Source organism: Dermacentor andersoni, chromosome 6 (genome assembly GCF_023375885.2).
Source record: "Dermacentor andersoni chromosome 6, qqDerAnde1_hic_scaffold, whole genome shotgun sequence".
NCBI classification, from domain to species: Eukaryota; Metazoa; Arthropoda; class Arachnida; order Ixodida; family Ixodidae; genus Dermacentor; species Dermacentor andersoni.
Window position 1 is genome coordinate 91,442,847 of NC_092819.1, and position 20,719 is coordinate 91,463,565.

A 20,719-nucleotide genomic window follows, 5' to 3' on the forward strand; every position below is an offset into this window, starting at 1 on the left:
ATCCTTTAGTTCATGGAGATGCCACTATCATGGATCACATATAAGGATATCTCATTACTTCCCCTGACACTTGTGTTATCGAGGTGCCTGTTACCAACCATTACCCTACATTTGCACATAAAATGTTCTTTCATGAGCAAAACAGGAATAGGTACTTCAGGAGCTGCTTCACTAATTTGCTTTTTCATTGTGGAGAAGTGGGAGGAATGGAACAGCTTTTATAATTCAATTTTTGCTTACTTCATCGGTCACGTAGGTACAAGCTTAACTGCTATAAATTTTCACCAGGCATTCAACTACAGTAGCACAGATGCTTTTTCTTTGAGGATGTTTGGAGGATTTGTAGAAAAAAAAAAAAAACTGAGCAACGAAATGTGTCCCACTTCACCCTTTCTGTTGCGAGTAGTGGGGCATACATTGGAGCAATGGGACGTGTGCATCCAGCCATAAAACGTAGCTCGGCCTTATGTGTGGGCTAGTCAACACTGAACAAAAACAAGGACCTCAGTCTTTGGTTTCCCCTGTCACTCTTGCAGCCTTGGCACAATGTATTTGCTTTATGCTGAACATAGATCCAGACAGGTGGGTAAGAAGGATGCTCATATTTCTCTTTCTTTCATGACCTTCACCATTATATCCATGCCATCAGCACTCTTGATGTTGCTTTTCTGAAAGTTGACTGATCTTTTGCCAAAAAATCATGCAAGCACAATTGCCGAAAAGTAAGTGTTCTTTTAACCTTCACTGGGGCACCTTGAAACTCGTTTGCTCGGTGGGGGGGCTCTGCAGCTCATTGTCAGGGAGGACTAAATTGCACTTCAGCTTGGTTTATTCCGAAATCAAGTAAACGGACTTGTCACTCTATGTGCTGGCTGTATCTTAAATGCCTTTCTCTGGCACGATTCTTGGGCCAGTCCGTTTATCCTGCAGTATACAGGCTTATATCAGATAATTGTGCTCTAAAATGGCTTTAGGAGTGAGCTATAAACAAGCAATAAGTAGCCAATTATAGCGGGTAAATGTGTGATTAATGTAACCAAAATGTGTAGCACAGTTAACCCTTTGAGGGTTGATTTTTTTCACCATATGCGACCTCCCAGGGTCGATTTTTTTATTGCAGATTCCAATTCTTCTTAGGGAGTTATTTCGAAAAAAATTTACCATGGTTTTTCTAGGGTGATCGTAAAGTGAGAAAAAAATATATTGCATTGGTATATATGTACTCTTCATTTATGAATACTAACAACAATAACAAAGAAAATAAACTTATAAGAATTGAAAATTTGATGCATTGTATAGTTCAAGGCTTTGAAAATGCGCACACGAGAATATTTCGCAAGACTCAAATGTTCCTGCTCTTAGACTAATATGTACGTTCAGAGCGTAATCGAACTGCGTAGGTGCTCGCACTCAAGAAAACTGTGGTTGTGTGCCCGTCAAAAAAGCAAAACATGTGACCAACTTCCGCTAATCTTCATCTTATCGCCAACCAGAGGCAATTAGTTTTCGCGAGTCTCAAAAAAAAAGAAAGCAACGAAAACGCTTGCATGGCGGCATCCTTCCTATGCGCACCCCCGTGAGCACTAAACGAGCGAAAAACAAGCGGTCGCCCTTTGAGCGATTAATAACGAGATAGCCATCAGTCTTGCAAGTGCAAGAAGCCGAAACCGCCCGCAGAACAAAACCCAAACCGCCACCCGCCCGCGCGCACGCCAATGCGCAAGAGGTATTATATAGACACGCAGGAGTGAACTAGCGCTAAAACAAACCATGCAACTAAAACCGAGAGAGGGAGGCACGCGAAAAAAATTCCCTGTATTCCCACATAGTGGCAGCACATGACAGAAAAGAAAAAGTTAGGAAATTGGCACACTTTTTAAACATACAGACGGCGCCCTAAATATACGGCATCGACCATTTTGGACTTTTTTCGCGGCGCCGTATATTTACGTCATTGACCCTCAAATGGTTAAGGCTGGGTGGAGCAGGTGTCTTGCTCCTCCCTGTATTGTGCGATGCCATTCCACTTAAGTACACAGGACAGGGCGAAATCACTTTTCATATGGAAGAACCATTAAATAAGCTTAAGAGCACAGTGGCAGAAAACACTCAAGAAATGCAAGTCTGAAAGATTACTGTTCATTTGCACATCTGCCCTGCTGTTTGGACTTCAGAGTGGTCACCACAAAACTACTAGTTACTTTGTGTAGTCAGAAAGGCCATTTTCCATTCACCCACGTATCTGCACCACGATGTAGCCACAGGTTACTATAGAAACCACGCACACACAGTGGCAGTATCTCTGACGTACTTCCGCAATGTGTAGCTCAAACAGTGTTTAAAACATTTGAACTGTCCTTCTCCTTCAACCGTCCCACTCCTCCCATCTTTCCCTTAATGTTATTGAACAGTGTGACTGGTTTTCAGATAAGGAGCATGACAATGCCAAAATTGCTTACGTAAAATTTACGTTGCCATTGTCAATGCATTTACAGCTGCCATGTCATTAGCACCTTTCAAAAGTAAGTATTTTGCCACAGTTGAACCATTCTTGACCCTAAATCTTCTTAAATATCTACAGAAAAGGATAATTTATATAGCAGGGCAAAAAGGGCAACCATTCAATGTGGATTTCTTGGTTGCATAGGTTATTTTCTAAGGTTAGTTTCTCATGTTCTAGGTCAGTCAGTGCTTCGTTTAGTACAGTGAAAACTCGTTAAACCGTAGTTGGTCGCAGCTCGGAAAAAGTACAAACTAAACGGTCATATCGGTATATATATCGGTACGTACTAAACGGTCATATTGGTATATATATCGGTACGTACTAAACGGTCATATCGGTATATATAGATCGCCCACTTACCTGTCGAAAACGGACCTCAAAGAGAGTGCGATGAAAGGGGAAAAAACATGCAGTATTTATTCACTTCACGCGAAAAAAGTGTTATTTTCATTTGATGCCGCAGCGGCCTAGCACGACGACAGCGGCTTCAAACTTACTAAAGCTGCGTGAAAGCTTTTCAGCCAGCCCCCTCTTCTCGGCAAACACTCGCATGGCAGATTCCTCGTTGGCGTTATGTATTCTCCGGGCAAGCGCGCAGTAGCGCTGCAGAAGTTCCCGGGTGCCTTTTTCTTTGTCGGATGCCGGAGTTCAGAATAATTTTCATTTGGAATAGTTATGTTATCGCACCCTGCTCTCATCGCGACGATTGCATTCATGAGGCTGACGTAACGCGCAGCTTCTGCCACTGTCGGGCCTGAATCGCCTGTGCTGTCGCTTTCCGTGTCGTCCTCATCACTGTCGCTAGTCAACACTTTGGCAACAACAGAGGCAATGATGGCGAAAAGTCGAACCTCGTAGCTGACGTGTCATCGCAGTCGCAGCAGCGCTGCCGAGCAACTTCTTAGCATTCCAAATGCCTCACACTGTAGTCAACAGCAGATCCCTGTCACGTGCCAGCACCAACTTCTTCGTGTGACGTTCGATAGCATGGACGATGTCTAATTTTTCTTCTATGCTGAGCACCCGGCGCGTTTTTTATCCGAGCTTCGGCATGACGCGACTTGCTTGCACGACGCCACAACGCTCTCTGGCACGGCGTCGAAATGATGTTGATGTTGATGTTGCTTCACGCGCAAACGCACAGGGCGCTTGGAGGCCGTTGTTACGATATCTGAGGCTTGTTGTTCTGCCGGGCCGCCCGATGGAGACGACCCACTGCCGTGTTTGCGCGACGAAAAGTGGAAACGCTACATTTTAACCAATGCGTACACATTAAGCTGGTACGGTTTATGCGGATACAAAACACATATTCAATGGCCGCTCAGTCGGGGATTTGATTTTACTGCTTTTAAAACGAAACTACTGTTTAAGCGAGTACGGTTTACCGAGGTTTTACTGTACTGTTAAACTTTGATATAACGAACTTCAGTTTAATAAAATTCTTGATGTAATGAGGCATTTAATTTTTATATCCTACAGTCCATAGAACATCATGTATTTTGAACCGCAATATAACTAAGTGTGTTTATACACAATTTCAATATAACGAAATTTCATTGTCACCGTGAAGAAATGCCAAGGCAATAAGTGGAACCGGCCGTGGGCACAGATGGTCAAATGGTTGAATTACATGCATGCGTCTGCTTGCAAATGCACCTCTCGAATCGTGTGCCACACGTCATACAGCGATCGCCGTGGCGGAGAAGCATTACAGCAAGACCGTCTTGCTGTCATGTTCCGTATAAAGTCTAAGTACGATAAGATCCTACGACACCCTGCGCACTGTGCATGTGCTAGGAAAAGTATGCAAGGTTGAGCTGTAAAGGATGGTGGCTTGGTGTGTGCCGTCCTTGCACACGTGCAAGGGAAGGCACACGAAGCGTTCGCTTCCCTCTGCCTGCGCTTTTCATGATAGCGTCGTCGCACTGCGGGTGACATTATGGGCCATGGCAGCGGAGTGTGTGCGAAAGCGTCACAGATCATGCTTCGTACCGCAGATTCGAAGATGTCGACACGGCATGAAACTACTTTTGGTGGCCAACTCTCAAATTCAACAAAATGAATTTTTTTCTCATTAAAATTAGTTCTTTTTTCAATAGCTTGATAAGCCAGAAATTTTTGTGGTTCCTTCTTTGTAAGAAATATCCCGCAAATGACTGTACTTATTTTAATAAAAGGTCATATTTTATATAATGAAACACATTGTCAATTTTAGCTGTTTTGTTATATTGAGGTTTAGCATAACTGCATTTCAGTTTCTGGCTCCTGCATCCAGATGAAAATAGATCGAGCACAGGAGCTGTTACATAGGATACCTGCAAGTATGTTGTATGGTAATGCTTATGATTGCTCAGACAATAATGCCATAGATAACATTGTTGGTGTTGTATTCTTTTCTGATTTATTTCTACAGGTGATATTTATATTGCCATTGCCTTTCTTTTTTTCAAATTGCCACAGAAAAATAAATATCAAGCCTAAACCATTCAGAAAAACAAACTTTGTAAGTTGCCACATATGTATAGCAACTCCAGTAAAAACTGTTGAGAATGTTGTACACACACTTTTTGGAAACATGTTTGAAACCTTTGCGGTGTTTGGTGAAAAAATGTTTTGCAGAAAGGCAGATATTGAGAGTGACAATGCCTGGTTGCGTGATGGGCAAACGATTGTCTATAAGTGCGTGTGTCGAGTCCGAGTGGTTTACTAGGAAGATTGTAAGGGAACATCAACCTAGCTGTTTTCCTTTATTGTTTGTGTGTGGATATGTTGTTATCAAGCATAAGTTAGGGTAGCTCGTCTGTTGCTCGACATTTATTAAAAATAAAACGGACAGCAGGCCCTTGTAATATTTATAAATTTTGTTCGTGCATTATGTAGAAGGGATCACACGCAATGCATGTGTATTAGCGTTTAGGTAAAGTAAATCTAGGCAAGAAGCTTTATGTCTAGTGGTGCAGTCTTGAGTTTGTGTTTTAACACTCAGCGTTTACACGTAGCAAATGCGCAAGTGGCAGCGATGCGAGTGGACTACAACAGGTTTTTAGTAAATGTCACACTCAGATACTTGTAGTCTTCAACTTCTTTTTTTCTTATTCATGTGCCGTTAATGTGGTGTGAAAATTCGAATGTTTGTTTCTTGTTTGTGACAAGAAGCAGTACTGTTCTGTCAGAGTTAAGCTTCATGGACCAGGATGCGCACCATTTTCATGTTTCTTCTAAACTAATGTTAAGACTACTTTAAAACCCGTGGTGGGTTATCTTCCTATGCTATAACAGTCATACATGAGTAACCAGATATGTGCATCAGTACGGACTTGTTGCGTGATACTATTGACATATAATAGGCAAAGAATCAGACTGAGAGGGCTTCCTTGGGGTGCATCAGAGGAAACTGGTAATAGCATAAAGACAATGCCGTTTATGTCCAGAAATTGTGTTATATTACTTAAGTATGATTTGGGACCTAACATTTGCAGCTTTTTTTAATGATTTGCCATGAGAAATGCTATCAAATAAAATGCTTTGCTAAAGTCAAGAATCAGCTGATTGACTTGACCAGAAACGTCCAGTGTGAGGAGCTTTGTTGGGAAGTGCTACTACTAATGGTGTTCAGTGTAAAAATCTTTGTGAAAACTGTACGTGAACTCTAAAAGTAGCTTATTAGGTTTAGAAGAGTGACCTAATGTGGGATTATATGCTCTAAAAGTTTACAACATGAAGTTAAAGCTATCAGGAAATATATATATATATATATTTTTAATGAAGTCGTCTCCTTTCTTATGAACAGCAACCACACAAGCAACATGCCAGTCATCCAGTACTGCTCCACTGTTCATAAAAGGTCAGTCAAGATATGAGACACTGGCTTGGCATACCGGTGCAGGAAGACATAGGGACATTTTCTAGGCCTCCGGACAATTTCTCTTTCTTCTTTAATAGAAGGGCGAATAGACTTTATGCTGTTATTTCTGGGTGCATCAGAACAATGAAGCTTGGCTCTGCATGTCGTCATCGGTCAAGAAAACTGAATGGAAAATACTCATTCAATAAATTAGCGATATACATAGGGTTAGTTACCAAAGTGCAGTTGTGATAATTTTTTTTTTAGTGTGGTTGCTTTCGCTGCCCATGTAATACTAAAAGTCTCCATACTAGTCTTAATGAATTAATGCAGTGTCAGTGAAGAGTACTTTTTTTTTGTGCAGCTGACGACACTTGACAGATTATTTCAAGACATTTAATATGCTCCGCATAGGCGGTCATTCTCTTATTAGCGCATTTTAAATGACATGTAGAAAATTTGTAGTGGTCACTGTTACAATTTGCTGCGGCCACATTTATTACAAGTGGTGGAACCCCCTTGGTATACCAACCGTCCTTGCCGCTGGCTTGATGATCTTGTCATTGTTCACTGCGATCGATGGTAGCACAGCTACAGATGTTTTTTATGTCTGTCCACCCACTGGTTTAAACTGCAGCTGTGAATAGCTTTTTATAGTGCACCAGCATCATTAATGACAGAAGGTCAAGTTCTCAGTCTGTATAGGATGGATTAATCATCAGCACGAAAAAAAAAAATCCTTATTATCTTTACTGAATTTGTAGATTTAGTACTGATGTCATCAAGAGTGCGTGTGTACTGTGCTAATTTATGGTCAGATGTACCCTCATCATTGACACGTCATAATTACAGAGTTCTGTTTACAAAACCATGTCTAGCATTGAGCCACCATCATCTATCATATGAGTTGGTTTAAGCACAACTTATCTAAGTTGCATGCAAGCATAAGAATGGGCTACCATGTAATCCAGGGCCGGTATAAAGTAGCAATTTCTTTGACTTGATTCTGCGGCACTCTTATGTGCTGTTCATGACCATCAGATCTCGTTGATAACGCTGGCAGAGCGCTGCTTTGACCACTGACAAAACGCGACAAGGAATGTCATTGAAATACAATTGTTAAGTTATCCCAGTTCAGGCATTGATGCACTCCACCAGTCAACCATAGGCAAGTTAAAGGCGCCTGCCATAGTAACCTTTCCATAACTTCTGCTGTCATATGATCTAGCAGCCTTGAAAGAAATTCTGATGGCAATGACAAAGTGATATACTGCACTCACTGTGACAGCTTGGCCCAGCAGTGTACTTCTAAAAACAGGTGTTCACGACTGTCTGCGGCGAGGTGATGAGAGTGTTTCTTAGTAGAACAGCATCATTCCCTCTCTGTGACTCTCCATCTAGCCTAAACATCGGCGGTATCCTGCTATCAACATGTCATCAGCGTCATCATGTAGCCATGTTTCAGTTACATAACTGAAAGTATGCGTAAGTCTGTTATTGGAAACCTCCCATTTCCTTTGCTACATCCAAGTCAATGTCCTCAAATTCTGTTGACCTGCTTTGCTTCATTATTTTACTCTTACTACAGCACAGGACCTTTCATGGCAAGTTCACTGCAAATTTTTGTATCATTATAGAATTCATTGCTTACAGGTGTCCATTGGGTCATTCCAAAGGGAACTTAGTGATACTTGTTATTGAATAGTCATATCATAAGAAGCCAACAAACACTGACACCAAGGACAAGATAGGGGAAATTACTTGTGCTTAATAAATGAAATAAAGAAACTATAAGTGAATGGAAATTAAAGTGGATGAAAAAACAACTTGCCGCAGGTGGGAACCGAACCCGCAACCTTTACATTTCGCGTGCGATGCTCTACCAATTGAGCTACCGCGGCGTCGTTTTTCCATCCACATTCTTGGGTATTTATGTGTCCTAGTAGAACACTGGGAGTGTTAGCCAGCGCCACCACTCAGAGACCTTGACGGCGGACATGGAACTGCGAAGGCTGTGGGTTCGGTTCCCACCTGCGGCCAGTTGTTTTTTCATCCACTTTAATTTCCATTAACTTATAGTTTCTTTATTTCATTTATTCAGCACAAGTAATTTCCCCTATGTTGTCCTTAGTGTCAGTGTTTGTTGGCTTCTTATGATATGACTAATAAATATCGGGCCCCTCGGTTAACCCCCTTTCTTCTCGTTGTTATTAAATAGGTCATTCGAAATATTATTTGTGCTATCTACAGCTTGTTTTTTGATATTGTAATGTGTTTATTTATTTTATGCTGTATAGTTCTTCGTATGACTTTAGCTTTTTCTGAATACCTTGATGCTGTTAATCGTAGCTTTTTTTTCTTAATGCATTTATTAACAGAAGGTCTCACTTTCAGCCTTTTGACTGTGAGTTGTTCTTCTGTATTTATGTCTTCTTTGTAACATATATTTTTATGTTTGTAAGAATAAAAATTGAAATTGAAGCTTACTTGTCTGACACAAATTGCATGCTTTGCTCAGCTACTGTTGCATCACTGACAAAAAGAAAAATCGGATAGAGCTCTTAATTGTACAGATTTGTAGATTTTTCTTTTGTGGCTTCAGTGCTACATGCTGTGCAGACCAGACACCTTCTCTGCAACTGTTGCATCTTACTGACTCGTTCACATTGGGTTTCTATGGCGAGGTGTGGAGATATCCAAATTTTCTCGCAGCACCTGGTGGTCCATTATAACTCCTATTTTAAGGGCAGCTAAAAACAAACAAAAAAGGCTGTTGCAGCTTCAAAAAGCCTTTGGTGGGGCATCACTTGGGCTGCTGTATAGCTACAGCATGTAAGGCAGAATTCCAAAAGCTGACATTGTGTAATGCAGACTAACAGTACATTGAAAACATCACAGCAGTGACATATCTCAGTTGCTTTTTTAGTGCCTGCAGTATTTAAAGGTATGGCGTTCCTGATTGCCTTTTGTTATTCCGAGGGAGCCATCACTGGTATTTTGATTTGGCCGCCACCTGTACAAAAGTATTAACACGTGGTCTTTGCTAGACTGTAATAGAAATGGCCCAAATGTGTGAAAAGGCATTATAGTTTGAGCGCAAAAATTCTGAAGCACGAACTCCCACTTTCTCCACTAGTGACCAGTCTTTTTTCCACCAAGGAAAGGCAAATAGGCTTTTCAAAGAACAACCCCTTCTTGTGTTTGCAGAAAATGTGCTGAAAATCCTGGAGCCCCACGAAACAGCTGAGGAGAAGCTCGGTGCCCTGTTCCAGCACTACCTGGGCTTCCAGGAAGGCACCTGGCAGCTGCAGGCAGCTGTGCAGAAGGCCGAGCGGCAGGTGATTGTGCTTGCATTCCTCCCGTCAGCTCTCTGCTCCAGTGCACAGCAATAGCGAAGGAGTCCTGAAGAGAAATTGGTTAGAGTTGGAGTAGCGGCACCTACTAGGTGTTTTTAAAACAAGTGGCTTTCTTTGGCTCTTTTGCCTGTTTTTATGGGCGGTAGTTGGTGGTCAAAGGCTGGATTTTCACCGGTGATACAAAGGCACCAGTCCAAAGGGTGCATGCTCTGGTGCAACCAAGCTGTAGACCACGTTCGTCACCGGAAGCCAGCTGTGGTAGTTTTTTGACACGCACTTCATGTCCACCTATACTGACACTACAGATGCGCTGGTTAGCAGCTCAGTTCTCTGCCGAATTACACAAAGAAAGAACAAATGCTACCTAAATATGTTCAATGCAACAGATATATGCCTTCAAGGGTGTCATTCCTTTAACCCTTTAAGGGTTACTGCTGCACATGTATGGCAGCAGAAACAAATCCCAAGTGCTCATAACCATACATGAACGGCGGCATGGGAAAGCTTCGAAAAAAAAGAAAAAAAATGGGCCTTTTTGGAACAAAGCACCATCTAGCGTTGCTCGGCAGGTGCCGCAACCTACTGTGACTTCTAGAACAAATTCTTATTATGCTGCTGTTCCTCGTCCTCCGAAAACTGACTTTTTTTCTTTCATCTGCGGTGGCTGCAACCGCGGTGGTTTGGGACTATTCCAGCTTCACCTAGTTTACTGCTGCATGCTCTGTAGTAACTGACGCCCGTACAGCAGATAAGCCAGTAAGAAAAGAACAGTTTATTTCAAGAGTGCCTTCTTTAAGTAGGTGAAGCGGCGCCCTTATCTGCGCTCTAGGTGGTCAATACGATAACAGTGCAAACTTCATTGCTTCGCTGGTACCCCACCGCACGACGTCACTAATGCGATATCACATCCCTTCCCAGTGATCAACGAAACCATGTGCACTGAGTGTCGATGACGGGTAGAGCGTCTCAAAACCAGTGGTTCTGCAGGGGAAAGCGCAGGCACCAAACATGAGGGTTCGGGTAGAGCAAACGAGGTACTTGCACCACCTGGTGCGGTCACGGGTGTTGGGTCCCAAGCCTTTCGTACGTGGTCCCGATGGCGTCGATGTGTGCTTCCATCTGACGTCTGGACCTCGTACATAATGTGACCCCGGCGCCGCAGCACTCGAGCCGCCAACCACTTTGGACCTGAGTGAAAATTTGTTATATAAGCAGAGTCGCCACACGGAAAACATTGTGGTGGTAACTGCTGCATGCACTCTGCATGCATCGTGCCTGGGCGCTGTCGTGCCAGGCTTGACCTCAAGTTCCTTCCCAACATGAGCTCTGCAGGGGCCTTGCCTGGCTCTGAATGGGGTGTGGAATGTTGTTTGAACAAAAACTGAGAGACTTTACACGCTAGTGTTTCTGGCTGTGCTTCTTAAGTACACCTTTCAACTTGCGCACCATGCGTACCATGCGTTCTGCTCTGCCATTACTTGACGGGTGGAAAGTGGCAGTATACATGTATTGAATGCCATTTAGCTTGAAGAAGGACTGCATTTCTTCTCTCATAAATGCTGCACCATTGTCAAACACAATTAAGTCCGGCAGCCCGTAAGTCGCGAACATCTTACATAGCCGTTCAATCACGACAGACGAGCGCGCTGACGTCATTATTTCCACCTCCACCCTAAGAAGGCGTACACGACCACTAAAAACATGGCGCCGTCAATGGGCCCTGTAAAGTCGAGATGGATCCTGCTCCACAGCCGCTCCGGTTTTGTCCAAAACTGGGTAGGCACTCTGGGTTCACTTTGCCTGTTTTGTTGACACGCCGTGTAGTGCTGCACAAATTCTTCAATCTGCGTGTCCATCCAAGGCCACCAAACATAGGATCTCGCGACTGCTCTCATGGCCGATACTCCCGGATGATTTGCGTGCAGCAGGACGAATACATGCCTTTGTGATGCCGATGGAACTACCACGCGGTTTCCCCAGACCATGCAATCTCTGTGCACAGACGGTTGATACTGTCTTACCTCGTATGCACCATATGCTTAGGGAACCTGCTCTTTCAACCAACCGTCAATGATCCATTTCATCACCTCTGAAAGTTCGAAGTCTTGCGACGTCCATATATCCCCAGCGGTGACTGGTGGGTACTCTACGATGAAAGCCCTTGGCCGGCAACCTGCTCAGATAGTTCGCATTAGCGTGGTCCTGCGTTTTGCAGTACTCGAGTTGGTACTCATATGCCGACATCATTAAACTCCAACGCAGCATGCGAGGTGACAGAACTTTGGGAATTTGTTTTTCCCTCCGAAATATTCCTTAGAGTGGTTTATGGTTTGCGAAAATGAGAAATCTTCGCCCGGCTAAGTATTGGTGAAAATGATGAACACCAACCAAAATGGCTAAAGCTTCTTGGTCAAATTGAGTGTAGTTCCGTTCAGCCTTCATGAGTGTCCTCGATGCGTAGGCAATCAGTTGCTCATTTCCTGAGTTGTCACAGTGAGCCAATACTGCACCTACACCTACAGGGGACGCATCACACGACAATACAAAGGGAGCACTTTCGTTAAAACGTACCGGCAAAGACTCTGACGTTACCGACCTTAATTAGGCCTTCGAACGCCATTTGATGCTCCTCCTCCCACTTCCAGTTGGCATTTTTATCAAGCAAACAATAAAGCTTTTCGGCTGTTTCAGACCTACCCTGCAAGAACTGATTGTAATAACCTAAAAATGCCTGTATCTCTTTCTTGTTGGCTGGGCCGGGGCTTTGTGGATTGCCCCTATTTTGGTTTTGGCCAGATAGACGCCATTTTTGTCAATGTGATGGCCCAGGAACTCCAGGTTTTGCTTGAAAAACTCGCATTTGTTTGCATGCACCCTGATTCCAGCCTTGGCTAGATGGCTAAATGCGTCAGTAAGCACAAGTTCATGTTCCTCTTCTGTCTCGCTGACCACCAGAATGTCGTCTAGGTATACGGCTACTTGCGGAAGTCCAGCTAGTATTGTGCCCATGGCCCTTTGGAACAGACCAGGTGCCACAGATACGCCGTACACTGTGTTTAGACAGTGTTTATTGCGAACAGTTCAGCGCTCTTATCGTCGACCAAAAGTTGCTGATACGCCCGTGCCAGGTCTAACTTTGGGAAAATACACCCTTTTTCCAGCTCATCAAAACGCTCCTTGCTGGTCAGTAGGGGATACATGTTGCTGTTGCTCCTGACAGCCAGGTTGATATTGCTTCGATAATCCCCGCAAATCCTGAGCAAGCCATTCTTTTTTCGTACCACCACAATGGGAGCGGCCCACTCTGAATATTGTGTTGGCTCTAAGATTCCCTGTGCCACGAGCCTATTCAGTTCGTTCATAACAGCATCCTTCCAGGCAAACGGCACGCTTTGGCATTTAAGGAAATGTGGTGACACATCGTCCTTAAGCTCAATGTTAACAGGCGGTAACGCCGCGCCAGGCAAAGACTCGCTAAAAACTTCCGGGAACCTGGCAGTGAAAGCTTCTCGATTCTTACTGATGTGATGAAGGCCTGTTACTTCTATCTGCAATGCCCCGAACCAATCTCGGGCAAGCAATGTGTTCCCGTCATTCTTGACAACCAGTAATGGCAACTGGCAGTTTCTGCCCTTGAACTTTACTGGCACCACAATTTTTCCTGAAACTTCGAGACCTTGCTTGGTCCAGGTGACGAGCCGAGCGTCTGGTTCTTGCAGCTTCCCATGCTTTGCCACTAATAGCTTCTTAAACTCTTTCTGGCTGATAATGGACCGCGCTGCCCCTGAGTCCACTTCTATTTTCACCTGCTCGCCGGCAATCTTGACATCAACAATGTACCTCAGAATGCTGCTTGTTACTTGACTAATACAAAATAAGTGACTGTATTCCATTTCTGCAGCGACAGCATGATCTTCATCCAGGTGATCTTGTTCTTGCGCCTGAATACCACAACAAGCTTTTGCTATGTTCCTTTCCGTGAGCAGCTGAAACATACGGCGTTCTTGAACCGGCAACACATCGCCCTGTGGTTGCCAAAACATCGAAAACAGCGCCACTCAAACTGCTGAGCAGCCCCCACGACACGGTTGCCTTTGCTTTGTTCTGTGCTTCCCTTCATGGCTTACGCGCCGAACTTCGCGGTCATTCCGTGCTGAACTTCTTTCTCGTGTCGGGTTACACTTATCGCTTTCTGCTGCTTAGCCATAGTTTCCGCTGTGACTGCGAGCTCGTATGCGACTTCGAACGTCAGTTCTTTTTCTGCCAACAGCCGTTGCTAAACCACCGCATCAGCGATTCCAAAAACCAACCGGTCACGGAGCATTTCATTAAGCGAGAACTTGTCCTCGCCGAATCCACGGTTTGCGGTTAATCTGCGCAAAACGGCGATATAGTCAGCAACAGATTCCCCGCTTTCCTGGTCCCATTTCGAAAACACATACCTCAAATAGAGTGCTGATGGCCTTGGCTCGATGTGTTTCTTCACGGTGTCGGTTATAGCCTTGTAATCGACATTCGGCAGCTGCAGAGGTTTGATGAGCGTCGCTATGAAAGAGTACATTTCCGGTCCGCAACAGCCAAGCAACACAGCCCTCTTGTCTGCGTCCGGGGTCAACTTGTTGATGGCACAGGACAATTCAATGCGATTGACCTATTCTTCCCATGTCGCACCACCATTAACATTAAATTCTGCAATGCGGCCGCTCCACGCCATTTCGTGGATTGCACCGGCCTGCACGGGCGAGACCATGCCTCCTCGCCACTGTAGTAACTGACGCCTGGACAGCACATACGCCAGTAAGAAAAGAACAGTTTATTTTGAGAGTGCTTTCTTTAAGTAGACGAAGCGGCGCCCTTATGTGCGCTCAAGGTGGTCGATACGATAACGGCGCAAGCTTCACTGCTTCGCTGGTACGTCACCGCACGACATCAGTAATGCGATATCGCATGCTCATGCCCCTGTTTGTGTACACTATAATCCAGTTGTTGGGAAGACCGATTTCTGCCTCATTTCTTATTGCCCAAAGCGTCACCACGAGGTACTCACCCGTATGGCTCCTCTGTAGGCGTGTGATTATACTTTGTTTACAGAAGGGCACCCACAAACCGGTGATACTGCCATGTGTCTCTCTCTTTGCAAGATGTGCAAGAACTGGTAGAATCTTGTTTAACGGTTTAACGATTGATAACTCCAAGTTTCTCATTTGCTTTGTTTTTCTGATGAGAATGCACCACTGAATTTGCTTGTGGGTGCTCGCATGGCATGTCTCGCTATCACTACGGCTGCGTGTCCCTGGGGCTTTGCTCTCTAACACGCTACTTCACTTTCCATTTTTCTGGTCCCTCGTCATTTGATAGGACATAGTTTGGAATCAGCAGCATCACCATATTTGCTGGCATCACAGTCTCGGTGCAATACACGATAAATGTGTCAAATACATATGGAAAGTTTCAAAAGACGAGCTGTAGCTGTGTCAAACCAATCTGAAACAATAAGTTCTGTGAATTTTATTACAGTCTTAAGATAAATTATTTGTGCTGGTTTGCCCACCTATTCAACAGTAAACCATGCAAGAAAAGTTCACACGTTAAAAGAATTTCTCGCTTTGTTGTCCCCTAAAAAACAGTTTGTTTGTCTTTGTCAAAATAGTTCTCTGAAGCATTAAAATCTGCACTAAAGCAATGTGACACTGCGGGTACACATTTCCCGAAAAAATCTGACCTTTGAAGGATAATAAAGCATTAGCGTTCTTCGTGCGGTCCTCCTTCGCGCGCGGTCCTTCTTCGTGCGCGGTTGCGTCTCGCGGGAAGCGGTCCGTATACTCCAAATTTATGATGACGGCGACTCGTCATCGCCCTCGCAACCCCAAAATTCTACAGTCTTCCTCCTCTGGACCCCGGCACACACCGATGTCCCGCTCGCGGGCAACGAGGCGGCCCACGCCACGGCTCGAGGTCTCACACGTCGAGCCGCCGCAGATTATGTGGTTGCCGCCCCCGAGAGCGGGGCATCAGATCTGCCTGATCGGGACACTACAACAGAAATGCTGCAACAAGAATCACAATGGGCGTGGGGCGATTGCCTGACCACGTTCAGAGATCTCACCCAACACTACAGACTCCAAAGACGCACATTCCCGCCACCACACGACAAGTTAAACAGGAATGAGGCCGTAACTTTACGCTTGCTCCAGACAGACAGCTACCCTAGCCCCGCGATCCTACATCACATCTACCCAGGTTTATATCCAACAGATGCCTGTAAAGCTTGCGGACAGCGAGCAACGCTGCGACATATGCTCTGGGAATGTGCCGGCAACCACGGTAATGGGACCACATCCGTTCGCGACACGTCCGTAATCGCGGCCGTTACCACAGTACGGGAAGCCTCGAGCTCGCTTCTCCCCGACTCCGCCCCAGCTGCGGGGCCCGCCGGGGACCTTCTCCATCGGCGTCGCCACCGCTGAGAGGCGGCTCTCAAAAGTTCAGAGTTGGCAGACCAGCTCTGGGCCGTCCGGCAAGCCAAAGATGCCGCCCGAGTCCAAGGACTTGGAGCCGCCACCTGAGGCCACCACAACGAAACTGCCGGCCATTCATTAATAAAGTTTCTTCTCTCTCTCTCTTAGCGTTCTAGAAGCATTCAGCTTATAAATGCCAGAAAACGGTTAAGGTCTTGAAGAGATGTGGTTTGTGTGTGTATGTGCAGGTGCGGCAGCTGTCGAGAGAGAAGGAGCAGCTGCAGTCTGACTGCAACCGGGCCCTGCTGGCCAAGAGCAAGCTTGAGAGCCTTTGCCGTGAACTCCAGAAGCAGGCCCGGGCAGTCAAGGTGGGCAGACTTTCTGGTCAGCGTTGCCATCTTTGCTTGTGTATGCAGTAGACTCCCGTCAAAGTTAACCTGGTTAAGCAGAATTTTCAGATATGAGGAACACTGTATAAACATTTAGTGTGCTTCTGTATGTGGGGGGGTTGCTTTTTAAAGGGCCCCTCACCAGGTCTGGCGATGTTGAGCTGACAAGCGCAGAGCATAAAATGTTCGCCACCGATCGTGTTTGCAAAGAATTACATCGCTACGTGCCGCGGAAAGGTCTGAAATTTCAATCCGAACGCTGTTTTCCCTTCTCCTTGCGGCCACTGCTCTCCAAGCCAGACAGTGACGTACTCGCGTCCCTGCGCCCACGTACTTGGGTCTGCAGTGGGGCGTCGCTCGTAGTGACACGTGACTTCGAGAATTATTCAAGGCACCATCTCTTATTTGCGTGATCTGTTGCTTGAATTGACAAATTGAAGTTTAGAGAAATAATAAAACACATAAACAGAATGTCTGCGTGTTTTTTTTTGTTTTACTTTGCACCGATGCAAGAGAGATGTACTTCCGCTTCATCTGCTTGTTCTTACGGTCGTGCAGTCATGTGCGCAGGTACCGAAACTGTGCCATTTCCTACTGTGTTGCAGCGCGTGATCATGCTCTGCGATCTGCTTGTTCTGCCTCAGTATTTTTGTAGCACGGAATTATGCCGCTAGTCATGTGTTCGTGTGCATGGTGTGCAAAACCATGCGCTGCGCGAGCAAGACAACAGCTCGTGCATGACGCTGTCAGCGGAAGTGCGTAGCGCTGAAAAAAAAATGAAGGCAGTGCCTGTGATGTATGCGTCACACGATCCTCGAGCTCTGGTATGGCAGAACACAGGGAAGGAATTTCGCTTGCGGAGGCTAGACAGAGCGAGTGGAGAGAGCGTCTTGCTAGACAGTGGAGCCGGCCTGCTGAAATCATGGGTTCGCGGCACTGAAATATTTCTATCTCGGCTATTAATGAGCCGATTTGAAAAATTTTTTTTTCGGCAGCACGCTCTCTAGAGGACATGTAACAACTTGCAGCATATGACCAAAATTTGCTATGGGGCCTGGTGAGGGGCCCTTTAATCCACAAATGGCACCTGCTTCATTATGACCTCGTAAACTTAGACAAAATCAACTGATCGCTGGGTTGACGTACAGTATGCAACACTTCGAAAGAAAACTTTGCTTTAAAGTGGCACAGCATCCACATCTGTCCATCCTGTCTGTGTCCATTGTTCAAGCACTGTAGTGGCTATGTCAAACCAACTAGACGAAATGCATGTTCTATTCACCTCCTTGCAAGAATAAATGGCTACACTGGGCCTAATACTGCATACCACACAACAAAGAGCTGCCTGCCTTATATGTGTTGTCTTTGCGAACATGTCCTCAGGACGAATGCATGATGCGCATCCGGGACGAGGAGGAGAAGCGCCGGGAAGTGGCCTCCAAGTTCCAGACAACCCTGATGGACATCACGGCTGTGCTGGAGGAGAACCAGGCACGCAGTGTGCAGCTGCGTGAGGAGAACTTCCAGCTGGCGCAGAGGCTGAAGGGCGTCATTGACCACTACGACCTCTGGGAGAAGGCCAGTGGCTTTCATGTTTCAGTGTCCTTGGTTTGTGGATTAAAGGCTGACTGCAAAGAAATTTCACGTTGGTTGGTTAAATTGGTTCTGAATAAGCATGTGTACATACTGTACAAGTAATATAATTAAATCCAAGTATAATGAACTCGGATAAAGCAAACTATTGTCTATATTGAACGCGAAAAGCTTACCGAACAATACCCATGTGAAATAACTCCCTCATAATGAATATTAGATATATGTATTAAACATGGGGTATCTGCTCCCACTGCCAGAAAACACTTGCATGTTGCCACACATCTCTCATGATGGTTCAAGGTAGTTGTTTTTCGTGTGACCTATAGTTCCAACAGCATCGAGAACAACATTCTTAGCCACTGCATGTGGCAAAATTGCTACAAGTCAAAGTAAAAGGCAAAAATTGCTGCTTACTATGCTTAATTTTGTTTTCAATAAATGAATTTCTTCGTAGCACTCGGGACCTACAAAATACTCCATTACACAAGGCACTTTTTCATAAGAATTAGGCGCCACCTCACTCCCGATAAAGCAGGCTGAGCACACTCAGCAAAATGAAACCTTAATTTACCATCAGTTTAAGAGATAGGGAAAGAAGTCGCAAATTTCCTTCTACGCACTTCCTCCGATGGATGTTTAAGTGCGGCCGACATTATGTCATCGAGGTTCACTCTTGCATCATGGTGAAATCTGGGAACGATGCAAGGTACAGCTGCAGGGTGTTGAATGCTGCCATTCCCAGCATTGTTGTTTAAAAGCTTTTCGTTCTTCCGGCTCTTCATCACTGTTGCTTTCGTCAAGCATTGCCTAATTACCATCCTTGTTGGCTTTGACGACATCATCGGTCATCAGTTCCGAGCGACTTGTGTCATCACTCTCGGTATATTGGACAGCTGCCACACCTGCTACTGTTTTGGATCAAATGGCATATCAATTGATATGATAAGGAAAGGCAAGATATTGCCTATTTGTCCTAATTTAGTTCTGCTGTTTTGGCTTACATTGTAGGTGAACCAATTAGCTGTTCCATTGGCCATTGAACTGGTATGAACATAGAACTTGTTGGGGTGGACATACAGAAGAAACCCATCCCAGTTGAGTTTTCCCGGTACATGTGTTGCATTGGTTCACAGGAAAAAATGCATTTATAGGGTACTGCTTTATTAAAATTCAGTGCAGCTCTTCTGATTTAGTTTAATGTTATAAAGTGACTGTTATAGTGCAATGTGGCTCTTATCTTCGTTGGTAGGAGTGGATCTCAATAGCTGCTGTGCCAGCGAGCCATTGTTACTGGCATAAGCATAAGCAAAGGGATAACCTGAAATACAGTCATGGATGATTGAAATATGGACATGTGAGAGCTAACAAGAATACATTCTGCTATTTCTACTTTCCCCAACATGTCCAATGTCAGCATGGCTTCATCTTGTACGCTTAGTGTGAGGGCTCTCTCACCTTTGATACCTGAATATAAGCAGCCATGTGCGGTCTTGCTCCTGAGTTACTTGCGGAAGGTGTTCTACTTTGTAATTTCTTGTTCGCATTTGATTTGTCTGTGGCTGTGCATGTTGTCTTATCAGTGGTTGGCTTGGTGGCTATGGCATTCAGGTCCTGTGCACAAAGTTGTAGTAGCCAAATTTCATTGTAGGCATAATGTGAAAACAAATATGGGCCAAGACATTCCACATTTCAGTTTCCTAGAGTACTAAAAGAACAGCCTTACCACGAGCAGAGGCTTGGAGGGCGTAATAGCTAAAGACCAGTTGCAATGGCACCTTGGAGTTCTCTCACGTGAGGTCATCACAATGTCACTGATAAAAATAATCTTGCATTGTAGAGAAACCAAAGGCTCGGCCTAGCTCCTTCTAGTACAGTCGAATCTTGTTAATTCGAACTTCCAATTTATTCGAACTGACGCAGGGGTCCCGTCAAAGTTTTGTGTATTCCAATGGGCAAAAACGCCTGATAATTCGAACGCGCAAGCATTTGCGATGGTTAATTCGAGCATACCACATTCCGATAATGCTCTCAGCAGCGCACCAAATCACACGGTGGCACCTTCGACTAGCATTGCTCTGACCCCACCATAGAGCAAAAGCTTAGGAGAAACCCCTCAACTCTACGCGGGAAAAAAAGAAAAGAAAAATAAATAAATAAAGAAAAACTGTAGTGGCAATCTCACCCTCTCTCAAGTGGCAAAGTCGCTGTTTCTGCATCATGCTGTAATGCCCCAGCATTAATAATATAAGACATGACTAGATCATGACATGACTCGCAGCAAAGCGCATGCCGCCAGAGGGATCGGTCCTAGGCCGATTTTTCGTGGCTCGCCGCGGCGGCAAGCGAGCCGAGAGCGGAGGAGACCAATGAGAGTGGCTCCCACAGTGACATAAGCGCTGGAAACTGGTATCGTGCGGACCCTCCCAGCCACTCTTTTCGTACTCGCATCTTGTTCAGCTGGACCGCTTGTTTCGCACTATCGTCTGCTCGCGTCGGCTCTCGCCCACACTTGCTTTAGTTGTCTTGGTTGGTATCGTTCGTGCCTGTTCTTTTACAATCACACATCCAAACCA

General features: G+C 45.0%; 1 protein-coding gene across 2 annotated transcripts in view; it reads left to right on the plus strand.

Moving 5' to 3' along the window:
* Window positions 1–20,719, plus strand: part of LOC126522575 (uncharacterized) — a 51,473-nt gene that overhangs the window by 10,789 nt on the left and 19,965 nt on the right. Inside the window, exons 5-8 of one of the 2 annotated variants that reach the window (XM_055066475.2) lie at window positions 6,294–6,347; window positions 9,555–9,685; window positions 16,410–16,529; window positions 17,934–18,128. In XM_055066475.2, coding sequence (XP_054922450.2) covers window positions 6,294–6,347; window positions 9,555–9,685; window positions 16,410–16,529; window positions 17,934–18,128 — 500 coding nt within the window. The remainder of the gene's footprint in view (window positions 1–6,293; window positions 6,348–9,554; window positions 9,686–16,409; window positions 16,530–17,933; window positions 18,129–20,719) is intronic. The other variant, XM_055066476.2, reaches the window with a different exon arrangement.